Source organism: Lolium perenne, chromosome 6 (assembly GCF_019359855.2).
Source record: "Lolium perenne isolate Kyuss_39 chromosome 6, Kyuss_2.0, whole genome shotgun sequence".
Classification (NCBI taxonomy): Eukaryota; Viridiplantae; Streptophyta; class Magnoliopsida; order Poales; family Poaceae; genus Lolium; species Lolium perenne.
The window spans coordinates 12,467,742-12,489,880 of record NC_067249.2 but is presented as its reverse complement, the minus strand read 5'-3'; the positions used below and the strand labels follow the sequence as shown (position 1 = coordinate 12,489,880).

The following is a 22,139-nucleotide window of genomic DNA, read 5'->3' as shown; positions in this document are numbered from 1 at the left end:
CTCCATCCCACTGTATCAGGCATTGGTGCATTGTGGATGGAATGCAGCAGTTGGCGTGAATCCAATCAATCCCTAGTAGGACAGCGTAGGTGCTTTTGCTGTCGACGATGAAGAATGATGTAGGGATGGTTTTTCGGCCTACTGTCAGATCCACGTTCAGAACGCCTTGCGTCTCTGATGCTTGGCCGTTGAAGTCGCTTAGTGTGACGTTGTTTTTGATCAGATCTTCTGTAGAGCTTCCCAAACGCCGTAGCATGGAGTACGGCATTATATTGACTGCCGCTCCCGTATCAACCAACATCTTGCTGACAGGATGCCCATTGATATAACCTTTCAGGTACAGGGCCTTCAAATGTTTGTAGCCCTTCTCTCAGGGCTTTTCAAAGATAACTGGCCGTGGACCGCAGTCAAGCTATGCTACCGACGCTTCTTCGTTTCTGGGAGCACAAAACTCCGATGGAAGTATGAACACCATATTCGTACCAGCCGATGCCTTCTCATCGGCTTTCGCTTGTTTGGGGCGCCATTCTTTCTTCTGTGGATGACTCTCTGTGTCCAAAGTTTGCTGAATTTTCGCGGCCAAATCGGGCCGTACTTTCCTCAACGTGTGCAGGTATTGCCTCTCGGCTTCCTCCAAGCTACGTAGCCGCTGCACCCTACGCTTTTGGGAGTGACTGAGTCCATCAGGGCACCACCTTGGCCGGTGGTATCTATCTTCTTCTTCTTCATTTTCTGACTCCTCGAGATCTTCCACGCTAGATGACTCAGCTCGCCTGCTCTGCGATGGGAGAGGCCCTAGACGTTTGAATACTGACACATCACCTGTGTCCTCCTTCTTCTGTCTACACTCCGGGCAGTTGTCGATTGTAGCCAATCGATTCATTCCTGAATCCCAGCAGTGCTTAAAGAAAGGGCAATCCCAGTGTCTGTCCATGTCTTCCTGCTCCCTTGACTTTCCCTTAGCGCGGCGCTCATATCCTTCGTCGTCTCTATCATACCGATGATATTTTCTGTTGTCTATGTCAGATCGACGATATTTCTCGTCGTCTACGTCGTACCGCCGGCGTCGATCGTACTGACGCTCATATTTGTTCAAGAGATGGTCGGAGAGCGGTCGTTGGTACCGCACGTTTCTCACTTGTTCCTCTGTGATGTACCGTTTGTCATCATATCGGGGCCGGTCGCGTGGGCCGGCTTCTTCTTTTTCCTTGCCACGAGAGCGACTGCTCTCTTCTTTATCCTTGCCATGGTGGTATACAGGCCCTGCCATGTTAATACTGAACGAGAAGTCTGGCTGACGCCTTACGGAGTGATTGCATTCCACCATGTTGACGCCAGGAAACGGTTGGGTGTCCACTTTCATGGCAAACTGACCAAAGATCAGACGGCCTTGTTCTATCGCCAATTGGATTTGCTGACGCAACACTTTGCAGTCGTTGGTGATATGGGTGAACGAGTGATGCCACTTGCAGTACGGTCTTCCGTTCAGCTCTTGCACCGTAGGGATTTTATGGCCTTCGGGTAACTTCAGCTATTTCTCCTTCAGCAGTAAATCAAATATCTGCTCAGCCTTGCTTACGTCGAAGTCAAACCCTTTTGCAGGCCCTTGTTGTTTCACCCATTTGCAGGACACGGGGTTTGCCCCCCGAGCCCATTCAGCCACGGCTACTTCCTGGTCTTCTGCAGAGTCTTCGACTTCTTCTGTCTCGACCAGGCCTATCGGGCGTTTGAACTTATCTTGGTATAATTCTGGGTGGCGCTGCTCATACAATGTTAATTTCTGAGCCATGTGCGCCAGTGAATTGTATTCCGCTTGGGAAGCCAGATCCTTGATCGGCGCTGCGAGGCCCAACGCTGCCAGTTCGACTGCTTCTTTCTCATTCAAACGAGCCGAATAGCATCGGTTCTTGACAGTCCTGAAACGCTGAATGTACTCCGACACCGTTTCGCCCCGCTTCTGCCGCACCTGCGCCAGATCGGCAATGCCAGCCTCGTTAGCTTCTGAATGATATTGCATGTGAAACTGCTCTTCCAGTTGCTTCCACGTCCGGATTGAATCTGGTGGCAACGAGGTGTACCACCCAAAAGCTGGTCCTGTGAGAGATTGTGCGAAAAACCTCACACGCAACTGGTCTGATGCTGAAATCATGCCCAGCTGTGCCAAATACCGACTCACATGCTCAATTGAGCTAGACCCTTCTGATCCATTGAACTTTGAGAACTCAGGGAGCCGGTACTTGGGTGGCAACGGAATCAGATCATATTCGTTGGGGTACGGCTTGGAATAGCCGATTGTTCTCCTCTTTGGCACGATGCCGAACTGATCTCTCAAGATTGTACTGATTTGTTCCACTGTATGAGCTGCAGGGGCTGAGCTTTCCTGACTCGTTCTGGTGGCATATTTAGCTAGCCACGCCTGTTTATCGGCGTCCACTCCAGAGATCCCTCCTGCTGCTCCGGAAATCCCTCCTGCTATAATCTGGTTCGTGCGCGCCAAGTTATTGCAGTCTGGCACGTACGTGCACACGTATCCATGCGGGATTTCTTTAGGCGGTTCATGCAGGAACTGGTAGTCACCAGGATCGCCTCCAACCTTGTAGACGACGTACGCCGGTGAACCCGGTGGCTCTGGAGCTGCAAGCGAGAACGGCAGCTGCGGTCTGGTTTGGAACGGTATTTCTCCCTGGTGAGTCCCTAGGGCAGGTCCTGACGGAGAGTACTGATGCTTCATGATTTCCTAAACCACGTGAACCGCAACGCGCTCGAAAGCGTTCACCAGGCTCTCAGAATGACGGTGTAGAGAATGAGCCACCATGTAATTAACCTCCTGGCGCAGAGCTCTGGTGCGATCCTCCGAAGGGAGAGACAGATCTACTTCATCGAGAGCGCCTTCGGGTGAGAACCCTTTCCACCTAATGCCATGTGTACGGGTCCTCTCGAAAGAGCCGATGAGATCGGCTTCGAAGAGAGCTTTAAGCTCATCATACTTCTTCTTGTGCTCCTCAGGCAGCTCTTCGTATGTGACTGGTGGTTTCTCCGCCATCTCAGCTGCAGATGCTGACGCAGTTATTGTAGAGGGTCCCACCGGGCGTGCCAGAATGTGTTGCCTGCCAAAACCCACCGGCGAGCAGCGACGAGCAACACGAAGAGCCGGGAGGCTCCCAAAACTGCTGGTGGGTCCTGGTCCCTCGGGCGATGGCCCGCAAAACTCCGGCACACGTCCTAGCTGGTGCGAGGGCGTGCCACCTCACCTATACCTGGTCAGGAAGGTGATGGATTGCTTCGATTAATTTCCTGCATGGCAGACACGTAAACATTAAATTCGAGCCTCGATCGGCTCTCAGGTTATCCTGTGAATCAGCTCAAGGAGCCGATCCACCCATGATTCGTATTGGATCTACGATAACATGGCGGTCCTGCTTGATCAATATTAAGTTAAAACGATCTACGACGATCTAGGGTTTTCACCACATAACCGGAACGTCCTACACGTAGTTGAGCCTGGCAGATACGAAAGACAACATAAAACCAGCCCTAGCAAAGGCCTAAAAACCAACATAGAGTTGATTCCCGGAACATCTCTTCTAGGATCAGCAAACCGTACCTTACGCACTACTGGATCATTCAACCCGTTTGCAAGGCCAAACCATATGGATATCAAATTAATCCTTGAAGAACAAGGAACAACCGTAACAGATCGAATCTACTAAGAAAAGACTAAGCAAGATGATGCCCTTACACCTAAGATAGGTCCAAGGGCAGATGTAGCTTTATATATTCAGTGTGCGCATGTGTTGTTGGATCATATATAGCCTGAAGTTATTCTTTACTTTCTACCTGATCGATAGATCTAGAAAGAATGAATGTACACATGACAATGCAAAGACATTGAGTATAAAACAATCTACTCGTTTTTTGCGAAGCATCGTTGTTGCCTTTTGACCAGTCACTAGATTCAAATTCAGCAGACCCCTCCCTCCCTCCATCATTGAGTTGGTGGCTGATTCTAGGACTTCTACACTTTTTTTCAAAATGGGGAAATATTGCCTCGGCTTCTGCATCCAAAGGATGCACACGGCTTTTTTATTAGATTATTCACAAAATCTTACAAAAATAATACAAAAGATCAATCTCGAAGCAACATTACTATACCTACAGTGGGATGAAGAGGGTGACAATACACCAACTCACATCATCCAAAAACTAAATGCCTTCCCAAACCGCCCAATAGCAGGTGAGAAGCACATCCAGTCAAGCAGACTCTCAGCGTACGCCAATGCACACGCCACAAAAGTTGCTCCCGCCGTCTTCCTCGACTCCGTCTTAAAGAGAGATCATCGCATTAACCTTGCAAGACCTGCCGTCGATGCCACCATGACGCCAGACGGCTCCACCATCCTGCACGTATACATCATCTCGCATCTGTCGTCGATACCCTGCAGCACCATGCCACTGAGACTCAGCGCCAACAATGTGGTAGATGAACACCACTTCACCGAAAACCGCCAACATCCAGCAGCTGCTCCAAAAACGATGCCCCAAGAGGTAGAACGACGCAGGGCGCGCCGCCATCGTCCGATCCGGGAGACCCGGGCCTAGGGTTTCCCCCGGAGCAGCACGAGTGAGAGACCGCAGACTGCGACGACAATGCCTTCAAGAAGGTAGCGGCGCGACACGTCGCCATCGTCCACCAACCGAGGTCGGAGCACGGTTTTCACCGGCCACCACGCATCCCCAACTCGCCGAGTGTAGTACCAAGACGGGCAAAGATGACGCCTTAGACAAGGTAACGACGTCGACCGACGCCGCCATCATCCGCCAAGACCGAGGTCGAGGTTCAGTTTTTCACCGGCTGCCATGACACCCCGGACTAGATCTCGCCGCCACCCTGCCGCCCACACGGCCAGGGCCACCGCTCACCACGAAGAAGACGGCGCCGCTGCCACCATCTGGAGCCGCCGCTCCGACGTCCATGGCCCCCGCCGAGACCACCACCAGCAGCACCTCCAGCACCGAAGGCCGCCGCCACCGAGCCGCCAGATCCCGAGAGCCACCCGCCGCCACGGACGGAGGAGCGGCTGCCGGAGTCACCGACCAAGGGGGAGACGCGTTGGGGGTGGAAAGCGTCGCCGAGCAGCGGCCTCTGCCCTGGCAAGCCCAGCCCGGCCACCTTCCTTCCATGCGGCTGTGCTAGGCGCCGGGGGCCGCAGCGGAGGGCCAAATCCCCGCCGCCCCCTTCACCGGCGCCGCGGCCTTTGGCCGGCAGCACCTCGGGAGGGCGACGAGGAGGGAGAGAGGGGGGAGGACGGACGGGGCGGCAGCAGCTAGGATTTGCCCCTCTCGGTCGCCTGGTCGCTAGGGTTGACGAGCCATTACTTCCTCACATTCAAAGAGATCCTAGGATTTCTACACGTATGTACGCGGTCAGTTAATTCTTCTCATTTTCTACTAAGTGTGCCAGGTCTCTGACAGTGGTATTATTTTCCTCTTTTCTCCCCGTTTCACCATTTATGCTTCTCTATGGAGATTTGTTTCCACTAACAACGATGAGTGACCGAGGGCCATGCAAATTCAGAGGGAAATGCTTTCATCTAAATAATGAAATGGGAGCTTTCAACCATATATGAGGAACTTCTAACAAGGTGATGACATACTTGCAACTAGCACGCAAAGGTTTTTATCTAAATTTCTAGAAATTTTCGACAACATTCCACCAAAAAAATATAATAAAAGATATTACAAATTTCAACATAAATCTCATAGAATATCTGTCAACTGTAAAATAAAGGAATGTTCAACTTTCAACCAAAATCCAAATGGAGGCTTTAGAGGAACTTTCCTGTAAGGCTAGGCACTGGCCCGACATGTTTATCTGGTCACATGGTTGGGATTTAGAATATATTGTGATGTTACGTAGGTAGTAAATGACCGGTTATAAAGATGTATTCTCTCAGTATCATAAACAGATAACGTTGTGGACATGCCTTTAGTGAAACTTATACAACCTTGACCATGTATATATAATTATAGTTATTAAGGTTGGTAATTTGAAAATCATATGTATAGATTTATCTCAAAAAGTGTTGCTGGAATCTTCTAATTTATTGATTAGCATGCACATATTACAATAGGAATCAGTGATAAAAATCTATGTCAAAGACTGCCATCAGATTAGTTTTCTAGAGCTCGGTAACAACTTCTCTCTCTCTCCGTAGTTTTTTTTAGATAAAACGCACTGCGTGCCTGACATTAAATTAATACCCTTAGGTTCGATAACAACGAGTTATTACATGCTGCGGCATACAGCTTCGCCAAAGAGAAACACGCTGCGGCATACAGCTTAGCCAACTAGGAGTCTAACAATAGATAGCGAAGACCTTCCCTCTGGAGGTGATCATGGTGGCGCATCCTCAGTCCCTCTTGACGGCACATTTGGTGCGTGGGCAGCGTGCAAAAGTTTGAGCTGGGTGGCCAACGTCCTGAGCCCCGGCCTGTCCGGATGTTTGGCGAGCGGCGTCCAAAGCTGCAGGAAAAGCATAGATTTGAATATAATGTTAGCTGGGTGCTTCATAAGTAATTACTATGTTTCAAATTAGTTGATCCAGGTTTGGTCGTATTTGGTCTAGATATGTATCTTGATATGTTTCAGTTTGTAGGGTTCGCTCACTTTGGAAGAGAAAAAATGTGTCAACTATTTTAAAATAGAGAGAGTAATACTTATAACATGCTACTTGAGGCATCAACTCATCGCGAGATGGTTTTGTTTTATTCCTTTTCTCACTTTTTTTAGTGAACAATCAGCGTCTTCACTCACACGCCGCTCTATAGCCCACGTCCGCGCGGCCACCCAAGCGGACCAAATAGAATACAAAACGTGTCCTATTTACGTCCCCACGTTGAGAGATGGCCTCATTAGTACTGCACTATATGTTTTCTAGAGTTCAGTAACAACCATTCTCTCTCTCCATACTAGAAGTAAAAGAAACTATTTCCTCTATTTGAAATTAGTTGATCTAGCTTTGGTCGGATTTAGTCTTTGAAACGTTTCGGTGTGTACGTTTCGCTCTCATTTTGGAAGAAAATAATGTGAACTAATTGAGGCATCAACTCATCGAGACAGGGTTTTGCTTTATTTCGTTTCTCCCTAGTAAACCAATCCGCGTCTGCACGCAAGGATTTCTTGCCGGTCTGTACCAGTTGTCGCGGAGACAGAGCAGGCGTGTGCAACCAGCGTTGCCCGGCTTCCGCTCCGTTATGTTACCAAGAATGGTCGCAATTGCCAATTTTGTGGGAGAAGAATGGAGGCCCCGTTTCTCAAGCAATCGGCAATGGCCGAAACGGCTGCCCATTTGGCGCCAACACGCGGTCGACGCTGTGAGTGAGACGTTGCTTCCCGCCATGGAGAACCCAGGCGCGGCGGCTCAGCTCACTAGCTCAGTGTAGTGAGGTGTTGCTTGCCGATCGACATGGTGCAGCTGCAGCTCAGAAGCTTATTTATTGTGCTATCACCAGCCATTGATCTCCTCGGAGCTAGCTTGTGGAGTAGGGTTCTTGGCAATGGAGAAGCTGCTGTCCTCGGCGGCGTCGTGGCACGAGACGGTACCGGAGCGGTTCCACCTGCCGCCGGAGCTGCGACCACCGGCCTTGGCCGCGGCGCCGGTGTCGCTGCCGGTCATCGACCTCTCCCGCAGCCGAGACGAGGTCCGCAGCGCCGTGCTCCGCGCGGGGAAGGAGTTCGGCTTCTTCCAGGTGATCAACCACGGCGTGCCGGAGGGGACGATGCGGGAGCTGGAGCTCGCGTGCGTCGACTTCTTCCGGCTCCCGGCGGCGGACAAGGCGGCGTTCTACTCGGAGGACACGGAGCGGACCAACCGGCTCTTCTCCAGCACCATGTACGAGTCCGGCGCCGGCGAGAGCTACTGGCGCGACTGCCTCCGGCTGGCCTGCCACCCCGTGGAGCGCACCAAGCCCGGGTGGCCGGAGAAGCCGGCGGGGCTCCGGCCCGCCCTGGAGGGCTTCATCGTCCCGGCACGCAGCGTCGGGATGGAGCTGCTCCGGCTCCTCTGCGAGGGGATCGGGCTCCGTCCCGACTACTTCGACGGCGACCTCAGCGGCGGCGAGGTCATCCTCAACGCCAACCACTACCCGCCGTGCCCGGACCCCGGCCTCACCCTCGGCCTGCCGCCGCACTGCGACCGGAACCTCATCACCGTGCTCCTCCAGCCCGGGTACGTGTGCGGGCTCCAGGTTTCCTACGGCGGCGGGTGGATCGACGTCGAGCCGGTGCCCGGCGCCCTCGTCATCAACTTCGGCCACCAGCTAGAGATCGCCACCAACGGGCAGCTCCGGAGCGTGGAGCACCGGGCCGTGGCCAACGCGGCGGTGGCCAGGACCTCGGTGGCGGCGTTCATCATGCCGACAATGGATTGCGTGGTGGAGCCCGCCAAGGAGCTCGTCGGCGAGGGCAGCCCGGCGAGGTACCGGAGCATAATGTTTCGCGACTTCATGCGTGTCTACAAGACCGTCGGCGCTCGCAGGGAGAGCATCGAGAAGGCCTTCAGGATCTGATCATGCCGGCCGTCATCACCTTTGCTCCATGGTTCATGCTCATGCCTACTGCTAATAGAGGAGGGGCATCGAACCATGCACAGGCTTAATATGGATTGTAATATATGTGTGTACTCTATATAACTATCTGAGTCCAACTAGAATATACATATATTAAATAAATATATAAACATTTCAGCTACATATGAACATAGATTATGCATGCATGACCAGACATACAAATTATGCAAATGCAAATGCCGCATCCATCTTCAGTGTTCACAACAAACTCATCAGCTGCCAAGTCTTTTCATCATCCTCTGCTTTCAACAGAATTTTCACTTTCAGGCAGAATAATACTAGATAGGATCAAGACAAATCAGCACGTAAGCTTCAGGGGTTAATTAGTTTCTATTAACCAAATTGCTCATGGTAACATAAACAAGGGATAATTGATCCACCCACTAACTAATTATTAAAGCCAACTATTTCATTTCACTGTTCTTTTTGACATGAGAATGCATTTCTCTAGCTGCACTAGCTACCACATAACAAGTCTAAGAAGAGTTTCCCTTTACAGTAAACAAATAAATACCCAACATACAAGGAAGAAACACCTACCCCACATTTTTCCTCTTACACAACACAGGTAGGTAGGACCAGTCAGGGGATGCTGGAGAATGTACATCACATTTGGCTCGGCCGCCTCTTGCCGCTGTCAGTCCGCTGTCTCTTTGCAGGCTTGGCCCAGTGGATGTCTCCGATGCCAGGCGACGAGCTCCCTCCGCGGTCGGAGTGTGCGCCCCATCCAGGCATGCCCTGCTGTGACGGGTGGGGGTCCCTCTGGAAGGGCGTCCTCGCGCCTCTGGGGGAGGGCGACGGGCCCATGCGCCCAGGGTTGCTTGGTGGGGAGAGTGGTCCTCGGCCTGAGCTGGATGGAGACCCAATGCTGCCCCTCATCCGCTCCTGTCGCTTCTTCTTGACGATGAACAGATCGCCGGGGTGTGGCAACAGCCCCGCTGTGCCAAGGTTCGGATCCCTGCTACCAGGTCCAGAATGCCTCTCAGGTTTGACCCGGCTAGGAGCCTCGCCGACCGAGGTGTGCTGGCTATGCTTGCCACTGCCGGAACCATGCTGCTCAGCATCGGTGGCGGTAGAACGGCGCTGCTTATGACCTGGACCTGAGTGCTTTGCTGATAGGGCAGCGCTGCTGTTCACCCCTCCTCCTGGATTTGCAAACGACATTGAGTCCTTGACCTCTTGGAAGTCAGAGTCTGGGAATGCGATCTTCATGATGTTGAAAAATAAGTTATGGAGAGTCTCTGCTTCTACTCGAACCTGCATTTGGATGGAACAAATTAAGATTCTGTTAAGGTCGCTACGACTTGATTGCTTCAGGTCGCTGGGGTGTAGCACAGTTATGCTACACAGATCACATATATGTTCACTATACATTTGATCCAAATCTCAATAGAGGACATTAGCACCTGCAATCTCTTTAAAACTATGTTACTGTGGCAAAGAGGAACGAAATCAAACTTCCAAAAGGTTCCTCTTAACTCGTGCATCCTCCAATGGTTATTTTACATGTTGGTCTGAGTAAATTGATTATAACCACATACAAAACCTCTACATCCATAGGTGTGTAGCCACATCATAAGTAATAACTAGCCCTTAGGAACTAAAAGGAGGAGGATATTCTCAAAAATGACATGGAGGGTGTGATTCAGACTATTTTTTACTCTTGGGGCACATCTCACAAACAAAGTAACATAGTGCTGATAAGATTAACATAATATAGCTGTTTATTACCTCATGTCTGTAACTGAAATGTTGAACCACACTTTTCAACATTTGCTGCATGTCCGCTATGAACTCAGCTACACCGCCATACTCGAATCCATCAACCCGAAGTTCAATTTTCTGTAGGTCAAGAGTGTTGCCAGCCACACCTTTGGATGAGGGATTTTCATTCCTTCGCCACCAAGAAGCTATGTTGGGTATGATTTGGTGGCCCTCCTTGTCAATCCTCCTCCAAAGCTTGCTTATTACATTCTTGCACTGCAGTGATTAAAGATTAGACAAATTATAACCCAACAATTATGAGCTGAATTCTAAATGGCCAAAGGACGTGAGCAAAATCAAGCATCAAACAGAAGCGATCAGAAGTTCCATACGACAGTCATTAAGCTCCAGTGATAAATTATGTACATACAGAATACAAAATTGATGTTTATTTCTTAATTTATGTACGTACAGTAATATCTAAATATTAACAAAGGTACGGGTCACAAAATAGAACATTTTTGCTGCAGAAGTGCAACGGGAACCCAAAGGCATGTCATCTTGCTAACCCAGGCAACAGTTAATCTAGCATCGCCTACCAAGGTGGAGCCCCAAAGCCATGTTTGCTAAGATGCACTAAATATGAGTATTCCCCAAAGACATTAACCTTTTTGTCCAAGATCCTTTTAAAGAAAAGGTGCTAAGGAGTTTTAACAGAGTAAACCATCTTAAACATACAAAGAAATGAAGGTTCATGCTAACCTTTCTTTGCATACTGTCAGACATCTTAGAATCAGTGACCTTGGCAGACCCAGACAAGTGGCTGGATTTACCAGCCCTAGAAGCAGGAGGGGCCTTTCTAGATGGCATGTTACGCTTTTGTTTCACTATCGGATGAACTGCATCTTGCTGCCTGGAAGTAGGACCCGCTAAAGCATGGGCATCTTGCTCAGATTTCAGATGTGAATCATAATCACCATCTCCAGAGAATAAAAGGCGAGCACCGCGTTGGTGGAAAGCACCATCTACACCAGATCTATCTTCCTGTTTTTCCGCACTAGGTCTTGGACGAGAACGGATACTCCTTTTGCGTTTTATTTTAGGTTGCAGCACCTGTTCATCCTCACCGTCATCTCGTTCATGGTTCCAGCTGCCTGACTGCTGTAGATCCATATTTGACTCCCCTGATAATGCAATCTCTCCTTCCTCTAGGTCATCTGTCTGTAAGTCATCAATAAAAAGAAAGATTTATACGTTAACTTCCCATGCAGAAATTGAAAAGAAAAAGAAAGAAGAGATAAATAAATGCCAGGTCTCGGACATACAGTTATTTTTGAAAAAGTGCCTGGGCGGGCATCTAATGCAGATAGAGACCGCAGCTTCTTCAAAGATGAGAAAGGGGCAGGTGGTGGTAATCTCCGGCTTCCAGATGAAGATCCTGTTGAACCAGCTTCTTCAGACTTATGAGCTTTTCCGCTCCCCGTCCCACGTTGAAAACCGTATCCATCATCATTGATAGGCTCTTCTTCCTCCGGGTCAGATTGATCTTCTTTGTTATCATCTGGTGCTGAATCATCATTTTCCTCGTCATCTTCGTATTCTCCTGTTTCACCTTCTTCAGGGGGAGGTGATGTATTCCTCTCTTCATCATCTTCATCGGATTCCTCATCATCTTCATCATCATCATACTCCCTGTAGATGGAGTACTTACCAGCCTCCGTTGGTCGACCCCTTCTTTTCTCAAGTTTAGTGTCAGGAGCACTGCTGCCAGACGCATTTCTGGAAGGCTTTTTGGTTACGCTTGCAACGACACAGTCAAGCTCTGTAGAACTAACGCGGAGCCACTTTGGAACCTGATTATGTTTCATCATATCTCCTGTCCAATCAAATTCTTCATCCATCTGATCAAAGAGCTCAACTTCAGCTTCATTCCGAGCAATCATCCGATTAACTTCCTGTAGAGAAGGAACATCATGAAGAGTTTCTTGATACCTCTCTTCATCGTGCAGTAGGGTCTCCAAAGTCATGCGCCTTTCCTCATGGGTAGTTCTTTGATCAAAACGACCAGCATTAATGACTTCATCTGCCATATCAATCTTGAACTGTTGGATATTGCTGCGGATGAGACTTTCAATCGAACCCATGTATCTGTCCTTTCCAGCAAGATCGTCCTCCAAATCTCCACTTCCTCCATTCCTTAATTCATCCTCTTTCTGATAACTTGAGATATTATCAACAACAGCCTCCATGTAAATAACCTTTACCTCCCTAGTCTGCCCTATACGATGGGCCCTGGCAACTGCTTGTTCTTCATTTTGTGGGTTTGGATCAGGGTCATAAATTACAACAGTGTCTGCACTCTGAAGATTCAGACCTCTGCCAGCAGCACGGATACTAAGCAAGAATATAAAACACTCAGAACCTGGCCTATTGAAATCAACAATTGCTGATTCACGGTCTTCCAAGCTAGTTGTTCCATCAATTCGCCTGTAAGCAAGTTGCCTCCATTGCAGATAGTCCTCCAGGATGTCAAGAAGTTTGGTCATAGTGCTAAAGAGGAGTACACGATGACCAGACCTATGAAGCTTAATGAGAATCCTATCAAGATTCCACAACTTCCCACAAGATCTAATAATAAAATCCTTCCCATAGTAGTTCATAAAAGGATATGACAGCAAAGGATGGTTACAAACTTTCCTCAGTTCCATGCATTTGTTTTGGAGATTCTTATATGACTTGGGCTGGTACATTGGATTCCTTTGTATACGTATTTTCTCATCTTCAGGATCAACCCTGATGGTGCCAGTGGATTTGATCCAATCATATATAGCACCTTGAACGGCAGACATTTTGCACCTCAAAACAATAGAATCCTGTGAAAGGCAAGTTAACAATGCTTCGAACTTATAGGACCAAATTAAGAAAGCTGTTACCTTCTATGTATTACCATTAACATTGAGTGAAAAAGGCAAAAGGACCATACCTTCCTTGGAAGTGAGCCTTCAACATCTTCAACGCGCCTACGTAGCATAAAAGGTTCCAAAATTTGATGCAGCCTGTGAATAATAATCACTTTCTTCTCGGTCTCTAACCAATCATCTTCTTCACTAGGTGTAGGAGCATCCCTCTGAAAAGGCTTTGAGAACCAATCTTGAAATGCCTTGCGATTGTCAAAGACTTCGGGTAGCAACAAATTCAGGAGGGACCAAAGCTCCTTGAGATCATTCTGTAATTGAAAAAGAACATATTAAATAACACCGAAAACATTCTAAAATAAGGAATGTTCATGTGAACAATACAGAAACAAAAAACAGAGGATCCCTCAATATCACAGTGTATCGCTATATCACCATCAGTTGAAAATTATCGATAAACAGTAACTGCGCTTGCCTGTAGAGGAGTGCCAGTGAGAAGGAGACGGCGCTGGCATTTATAGCGATCAAGATCACGTGCCAATACTGACTCTCTATCTTTCATGCGTTGGGCCTCATCAATTATAATGTACTTCCAATCAATTTTTGAAAGCTTGGAACGATCAAACATAACAAATTCATATGTTGTTACAAGAATATTAAATTTGACAGCCATAACCTCCTGCAAGATGATATCAGAGAAAACAAAAGGTTCAGAGAAGGAAAACTTACATCTAAACTAAAGGATTTAGTTAAATAAATTCACATATACTCGCTGCCAAATAAGTTTATCTATGTGAAGTAACAAAAAAAATAAAGGATTAAGTTCAGTTCGGGAATAAACAGGCATATAATGATTACATTACGTATTAATTGAGGAAATTCGCCCCTATAAAACACCTTAAGTGTTGTTCCGCTAATGTAGAAAACTAAAACAGCACTACGTGCTACACAATTTTATTTACTCTTAACTAGAAATTTAGACACGAAACATGATAACTTGGGAGTATTGTATTTTTGTCAGCAGGGTTCAGTTTGGCAAGGGGGTTAGTTGTAATGCAAGTAACTCATTTATTGTAGGTCACTTTCACCATTTATTAAAATAAAGCGAACAGAATTAATGCTTCAGAGCAACTAGAAAAATATAAAAGAAGACAAGCCTGAAATGATGATACTAACCAGTAAGCAGATTGTTTCAAAATTAGTGTATGGTTTATGAGTACACGAAAAGCTAACACTGAAGCAACTTACCTGAGAGAACAACTTTTGCCTTTGATCCTTTGCACCAACATAAAAGATGCAAGATGCAGATGGTAACCAGTTTAGCAGTTCACTCTGAACAAAGAACAGAAATGATGTTGAAGCTTATGTTTCTAAACTGATTTCTATATCACAAAATAGGCAAAAAATAACATTTCCTCAAAGTATAACATAAGAAGAAATGGCACCTTCCAGTTCACCAAGACAGCATTTGGCACTATAATGAGATGTGGTCCATAATTCCCTTTAAACTCCATCAGGTATGCAATCAACGCCATAACCTGTTCAAGCAAAAGGTGCAACTGTGAAAACACAATCGTAGCAGCAAGGCACTGAAAGAAAGAGTGGAGCAACCGATGGTACAGGAAAAATTGTGAGATAACGAAATTCCACCAGGCGAAACATAGTAAGAAAGGCACACCTGTACAGTCTTGCCAAGACCCATCTCATCAGCCAAAATGCCGTTCAATTTATTATTGTACAACGAAAGCATCCACTGAAGGCCCACCTGGGTAATCAGCAAAAAAATTGTAAAGAAAATGACACAGACAAGTCCCAAGTATATTAGTATTACTATTAGATAAGAATAGTTAAGTTAAAGGGAAATGACCTACCAGTTGGTAGTCTCTCAAAGTTCCTAATCGCAAAAGTGAGGGCTGCTTTGTAACTCTTTCACTCACAGCATGAGCTAAAGTATAGTACCTATAAACAGGTTAAAGTTTGTTAAGGCTTGAAAGAATATTTTGCAGGCCTGTGGTCTGCACAGACCTTTTCCCAAATATCAACCATAAGAACTACTGGCTTCAAACTAGAGAATAATTGCATATAGACTTTATTCAGAGGTCTGCAGCATACATCAATTTTATCTATGGTGAGTTAAGAGAAAACATTCCAATAGAACCACATTTAGTTAATTACTTACTTGTTAACAGAAGTGTTCTCCTTTGGTGCATTCATCTCCGAGAATTGGTTCCTTATCATGACCTCCTGACCAGCACATTGTGCAGCAGCCTTCACTTCTTCTTCAGAAAGACCCTGTTAAATTGGCGACCTCATTATTTATAGGACTACTCACGACTCAGAAGAAACTCAAAGAGTCAAGAGTGCAGCAGTGCAGAACAAAGATGTGGCAGATGTACAATACATAGGAGTATACTTGACCCAAAAAAAACTAGTAGATTCCAGTATTGATACACACAGGACACGGGTTGATGAAAGGTAAAATAAAGGCTATGAGATCTCTGTGGCTGTATTCTAATTTGATTTGCCTCAGAGGTTGAATAGCCCTGCAGTTAGTTCCAGTTTTCTGGTCATTAAACATTTCTTTTTGAATGGCACTGCAGGTTCCAGAAATATTAATTTTGCCTCAAGGGACTAAAACTGCTGATTCATCCAGTATAGCTTGCTTATCTGACTTCTAGGTTACTTGGTTGGCAAGCTTTCTACTAGCCCAATGGCCAACTGACAGCTGTGAGCAAAGAGCATGGAAGAAAATTAAGCTCCTTCTGATTGTTGGCAGCATGCCAAGGCCAAAAATTGCCGCTGAGTACATGAGTAATGAGCATTCTCTACCACTACCATGCCATTGTAGCATTGTGCTCCCAATTCCACCCCTGGTTCATGTCCCACGACAGCTCAATTTTTGGTTCCACACTTAAACACAAATGATTTACAACAGATAAAAAAGCATGTGATACTATCTACAAAATTTCACAACCCAGAATAAGAAACCAGAGAGATATGGTAAAAAAGCTAATTTCATTTCCAAAGCAAAGAATGCAACAATACCTGTGCCCGTGCAGCTGCTGCTGCAGCATTTGCTGCCTCTTCTACTTGCTGATGATTCTTGGCAGCAGTAATTTTCCCTCCAAGTTTATAAAGGTACTCTTCAGTCTGGGATAAGAATGAAGATAAAACGTTGTATCTTTGAGCTGCATCGCCAGGAACACTAGTTTGTTGTTCCAACAGTATTTGACGATATCTTTCCACATCATTGTTTTTTAGTGCCTCCATTCTTTTGCTTCGATCATCATCTTTTTTCTTCGAAAATTCCCTTAACATTCTTTCATGGTACTTGGCCACCCCCCTGTTACGAGTTATTCGTGCATCACGTATAGCCCAATGTGCTTCCAAAAGCTTCTTGCGCCACTGGAAAACAGACTTCAGCTGCTTCTCTCTTGAGGCCTTTTGCATCTGCTGAACTTGCCTTATAAGCTCAATGCGTTGACGTTCACATTGCTTGACGAATTTCCTGTATATCCTATCAGGCATTGCCATTATTTCCTGTTGCACCTCTTCAACTTCATCCCTCATACGAGCCTGGCGCTCTAGGAGTTTCAGCTTTTTTTCTTCAATCTGTAACCTCAATACAAGATCTGGTCGGATTCTCTTCCTCTCTAGATTAAATGAAAGCAAGCCGCTAATCTTTTTCAAGCTATCCTCTCGTTTCTTGCCAAGAACTATCATGCCTTCCTGGGCCAATAAGTCCTTCACATCATAACCAAGTGCTAGACTACCATTGTAATTTGCAGGGGGCAAGGAATCATGTTTCCTAGTGAAGGACGGAAAATCAAATAATGGACCATGATACTTTCTGGGAACATCCCTGGGAGATGGTGCACTACTTGTAGAGGCAGCTCTTTTTGCCTGCTCAGCATCTGCTGAACCACTTTCAGCCGGTACAGATTTTCCCCTTTCACCACTGTTATCACTTCTCACAGGTGTTCTCTGGATACCCTTATCTGGTTCCTGCTCAGATTTAACGGGGGCGGCGTTATTTTGCTCAGGTGCTGAAACTGGCCCAATTCTAAGAGGCTCCTTGGGTGAAACTTTCATCACTTGCACGGGACCACTAACAGAACCAGTTTTGTCTTCCGAAGGAGAAACCTCCACCTTCGGCAAAGAGGGGCCCTTCAACAATGGGGGTTTCTCAGGAGCTTTATCACCACTCTCCATGGGTCTTCCATGTTCATCAGCGGCGACTGTAGCAGAATTCTCACGATTAAGAGTTACTGGAGGTCCAGCGACCAGCTGCGGCTTTGAGTCTGGCGGCGGCGGAGGAGGAGACATGATTAATTCAAGAACTTCTGGTGGAAGTGTACGATCACCACGCTGAGATGCAGCCAAAGAGAAACAAGAATTGCAACAGTGTGAGATTGATCAGCTTGAACCACTGAAGAAAATTGTGTATTGGAACATGCCAGAAAAAATGCATTAATACAAGGCACGGACAAAATTTAGTGTTCTCGTACCTTCAAACGCCGAAAAGCTAATATTTGAGCTTTAAGTACATGAAGTTGATGTTTAGTGAAACTCGAATGCGGCCGAGCACCTTGTGTTGGGGCCTGTGGTCCTGCAGTATCAGCAGGGGTTGCTGTAGGGGTGGCAGCTCGGTTACCCTGCTGCATCTGTCTTGCTGCATACTGCATCTGCATCGCTTCAGAGGTAGTAATCGCATTCTTTGGATTGGGCTGCTCAGAAATCTTATTCACAGGTCCAGAACTTTGGGTCATCTGCATCATTTGCCCAGTGTTTCCCATTGTCATGGGCGGCCTCACAGCCCTCTCATTTGAGGTTTCCCTGCTATGCGCGGAGAACTGTTGCTGCATCTGCAAGTTGCTTGGATTCATCACCTTGGTCTCTGCTCCAACAGAAACCGAAGAACTGGGTGGGAGAGGCTGCCTGGGCTTCAATGGGGGCTGACCAGGAACATTCCCATTCACTGGGGCATCACTGCTCACCTGCCTAGGAAGCATGTGCTGATTCTGCTGCTGCTGCTGCTGCTGCTGTGCAGCCATGCTGGTCTCGCTCTGCTGCTTCTGCATGGCGGCCATCCTGGCCTGCCAAACAGGTAATATTTGAGAAACGAGATTCGCATTTGCAGGATTAGACAGGTCGATGTTCATCTCCTTTGCCCAGGCATGGATAGCTTGGAAGGGGATACCACCAATGCTGCCCGCTGCCGCTTGGCCTTGCATCGGCCTCACCATGCCCGCTGACGACATTTGCTGCCCAGGGACTGCTTGTGGTGGCATAGGTGGCCTCATATCACTGCTCCTTTGCTCGCCGCTGCCCGGCTGCCCATGTTCCATCTGCTTCTCCGCCTGCTGAAGATTCTCAGACTGCTGCCTCTTGAACATCTGCGCCTGGGCCTGGGACTGAAGGGCCATGAGCTCCTGCATCTTGGCCGGGTTGGCAGCCGCATCCTGGTCCCTCGCAGCAGACGGTCCTGCCATGTTCAGCTTCGCCTGCTGCTGCTGCTGTTGCTGCTGGAGGTGCATCCCATGGGACTTCTGCTGCTGCATCAGGAACTGCATGTATGCCTGCTGCTGCTGCTGCATTGTGCTCTGGTTGTGCTGCTGCCCCTGCGGTCCACCGGGTTGTGGCATGTTCCTCTGGCCCTGGAACGGCAGCATCGGGCCCGAGGACTGAGGGAAGCCCCCGCCGCCACTGCCGCCCCCTCCCATCATACCATGCGGTGCACCCGGTTGGTACGATTGCTGCTGCTGCTGCTGCTGCTGTTCATGGTGATGCATCATTGCCTGCAACAACAGAAGGCGACCCTGTCAGAACTCGTAATACACTCAGCTGAATTGAGGAGGGGTCCAGGACAGAGGACTTGAGAACTCAAGTTGGAGAAGTGCATCGCGGATATAACGAAGCCAGAACCCAAAACATTCTTGAGAAACAAGTTCCCTGAGAAACAAGCGCAGGTACACACAGAGGAACAGAGCTGACCCAAATCCACAGAACCTCGGCGCAACCAATCCACAAAACTGAATTGCACACCTAAAAACCCCCAAACCCAACACAAATCCAAGATATACACATGGAATTGCCATCCCAAAAACCAGGCACCAAAGGGAAGAACTGGGACGGATGGGACAGATAGGACAAGACACTCCAACTGGGAGCGGCAGGAGGAAGCCAAGCCAGCCAGCCAGCGTTACCGTTGATGGCAGGAAGCCAGCCACAGCCCCCTCCCAATAAAAGCGCCGCCTTTTCGCCGCGTCGGATCAGATTTATTTCCACGAATCCCAACGACCGCACGCGCGCGCGCGCGCAGGAGGGCACGTTTCCCCGCCAATGGCGCGCCGTCCCGCGGAAGGAAAAAATACCCCAGCACCACCAGAAATAAATTCAAACCCCCTGCTGCCATGCCGCGGAGAGCGCCAGACTCACCTGGTTCCTGGTAAACCCTAGGTGCTGTGCCTGCTGCTGCTGCTGCTGCGACGGCGTCGGCGGCTGCTGGTCCGGCCGGGGCGACGACGCCGGCGAGCTGCCGGAGGGGCCCCCGCCGGGCTGCATGGTCCGGCCGGCCGGCCCGGAAGAAGCGGCTAGATCTGGCCGATTCCGGGGCGCCTCATGCGTCCCGCGCGAGATCTAGGTCGAGCGGGGCCGCGCGGGGAGGCGGGACGCCGGATCGCCGCCGTGGGCGGTCGCCGGAGCGGGGCTGCGTACTCCGGTGGTCAAGACCTAGCGGCGCGCGCGGTTCCGGCGTGGGGATTCGTCCTCTGTTTTTTCTTTACGGGAACGGAGAGGGATATAGAGCAGTGGCCGGGGAGGAGTGTGACAGGTTGTAAATTTGAAAGAAGGGGTGGGGCTTTATGTGATGGAAACTTTGAAGGTGGGAAATATGCACAAAGCCCCTCTAAGTTTATGTGTTTCTATTTGTGATCCCACGATTCGCATAGCGCCCCACTATCCGATGCCCGGTACGCGAACCAAGAAAAGGACCAACCCTAGAGTTGCTATCTGTAGACTTGGTTCGGAGTTCGGACACCACGATGTGGATTCTTCTTTCCTATTAGTGTACGAGTTATGTTTCTTTTGGATACGATTGATGATAGTTGGGAAAACATAGTGTGTGAGGTTTCCTATTATAGTTGGAATTTATTGTTTCTTCAACTAGTTGCTAAATTTAGTTCGGGCAATTTGTGTTAAAGCACTATATGTGCGCTAACATGCAAGAGGGATATTGACGTATGAATTAGTGGAGACAGGTGGAACCACCTCGAATAATGATGTGGTGATGTTTAATAATAATATAATGTGTCGTGTCATTTATGCACATAAATCTACGGATGAGAAATTGTGTTGAAACCAAACACCATACAAAGTAAACACGGAAGCACGTATGTCTAGAGCTGCACTTCATATCTGGGGGATGACAGGTCAAAAATTGGAAAGAAGGGATGGGCCTTAATGTGAAAACCTAAAGGTGCGAAGTATGCATAGAACCCCTCTATGTTCCATGCATTTATGTAGTACTATGGTTCCTCGTTTGTATCGCCCATCACATGTTAGCTGATATGTTGAACTAAATAGTATATCAAGCTCTCTCTTATATCTGATATGTTGAACCCAAATCGTAAATCACCGCTATATTATATTTGATATGCCAAAAATAGGATGAGGATTGATGTCTACAAACTTGGACAACTGGATGTAGTTTGTATATTCGTGTATGAATTATGCTCTTTTTGAATACGATTAATGTTAATTGATAAAACATAGCGTGTGGGGAATCCTATTTTAAATAGAACTTATTGCCACTTAACCTAGTTCGTAGATTTTTATGAAGCAGTTATATTAAGGCACAATATGCATGCTAACACGAAGGTGGAAGAATAGTGCTAGAGTGAATCATGGGTGGATGGATGGACGCTCTCCAATATTACGTGTCACAACGAATCACTGGTTGACAAGTGGAGCCCCTCAAAATAATGATGTGGTGATGTCTCCGTATCATATTAAGGTTATAGTTTATTGTCATACCATTTATGTACATATATAGTTCTTAACCGAGCAACAAGCATTCATAGAGTTTTTTAAGCTTTTACTGTAGGGGGGGCCGCCACTCTACTAAACTACACCTACAATTAAAATAGGAAGTTAAGGTAAGGTAAGTTATCCAACCATTTAGAAATGGAGGAACTAATCCTTCACCGTATTATTAAGCATGGTGACATCACATACAAAACTAGATTTCCATCCTCCGAAAGAATGATTCTCATTTCTGAAGATCTGCCCATTCTTGTGCTTCCAAATATTCCATCAAGCCAAAATTACGATATATGTAAAACATGGCCCTTTAAACCTCTCTCTTTTTAACAAATATAGGTTCTCATGTATTGAATAATTTCTTCATTGGACCTAAATATAGCTCTCTTTGTTATTGAATGTGCAAGTGAAAAACAAAATATTTCGATCCTTCAAAACATGCTCATGACAAAGAAGGTAATCGTTATCATCTCTAACCCTCTAGTGCCTCCTTTAAATCATGTCCTTCATCTTAATTTTGGCATGAAGTATTAACCAATCAAAAAAAAATTGTGCTTGACATACATTTGCTCTTCGAGATCCAACTTGAGGAAATATGATTTGGGAGGACTAAAAAATTCAAACCCCCTGCTGCCATGCTGCGGGTGGTGGGGCAGAGAGAGCGCCAGACTCACCTGGTTACTTGTAAACCCTAGGTATTGCGCCAGCTGCTGCTGCGACGGTGTCAGCGGCTGCTGGTCCGTTCTGGGCGACGACGCCGGCGAGCTGCCGGAGGGGCCCCCACTGGGCTGCATGACGGGCCGGCCGACCGGCCCGGAATAAGCGCCTAGATCTGGCCGATTCTGGGGCACC

At 47.6% G+C, this 22,139-nt stretch overlaps 2 protein-coding genes across 2 annotated transcripts; one reads left to right on the top strand and one right to left on the bottom strand.

Annotated features, from left to right (window-relative positions):
- Nucleotides 1-7,516: 7,516 nt before the first annotated feature.
- On the top strand, nucleotides 7,517-8,774 carry LOC127308858 (2'-deoxymugineic-acid 2'-dioxygenase-like). Its single transcript, XM_051339764.2, has one exon. It carries the CDS (start codon nucleotides 7,558-7,560, stop codon nucleotides 8,566-8,568), a length of 1,011 nt encoding a protein of 336 aa, XP_051195724.1. The 5' UTR covers nucleotides 7,517-7,557; the 3' UTR covers nucleotides 8,569-8,774.
- A 165-nt stretch (nucleotides 8,775-8,939) lies between these two features.
- LOC127308857 (ATP-dependent helicase BRM) lies at nucleotides 8,940-20,067 on the bottom strand. Its single transcript, XM_051339763.2, has 14 exons — nucleotides 19,686-20,067; nucleotides 17,756-19,045; nucleotides 16,293-17,615; nucleotides 15,427-15,539; nucleotides 15,119-15,206; nucleotides 14,926-15,012; nucleotides 14,693-14,785; nucleotides 14,496-14,579; nucleotides 13,723-13,926; nucleotides 13,316-13,558; nucleotides 11,658-13,205; nucleotides 11,095-11,553; nucleotides 10,360-10,608; nucleotides 8,940-9,885 (listed from the first exon to the last, which is right to left on the bottom strand). The coding sequence occupies exons 1-14, from the start codon at nucleotides 19,809-19,811 to the stop codon at nucleotides 9,235-9,237; spliced, it is 6,558 nt and encodes a 2,185-aa protein (XP_051195723.1). The 5' UTR covers nucleotides 19,812-20,067; the 3' UTR covers nucleotides 8,940-9,234.
- Nucleotides 20,068-22,139: the final 2,072 nt, after the last annotated feature.

Bases quoted from the DNA above. Each gene is read 5' to 3' on its own strand.
- LOC127308858 (XM_051339764.2), top strand. From the start codon at position 7,558: ATGGAGAAGCTGCTGTCCTCGGCGGCGTCGTGGCACGAGACGGTACCG.
- LOC127308857 (XM_051339763.2), bottom strand. From the start codon at position 19,811: ATGCAGCCCGGCGGGGGCCCCTCCGGCAGCTCGCCGGCGTCGTCGCCC. The intron at 19,046-19,685 runs GTGAGTCTGGCG...CTGTTGTTGCAG, and splicing joins TAGGGTTTACCAGGAACCAG to GCAATGATGCATCACCATGA. The intron at 11,554-11,657 runs GTATGTCCGAGA...GATGACTTACAG, and splicing joins GCACTTTTTCAAAAATAACT to ACAGATGACCTAGAGGAAGG.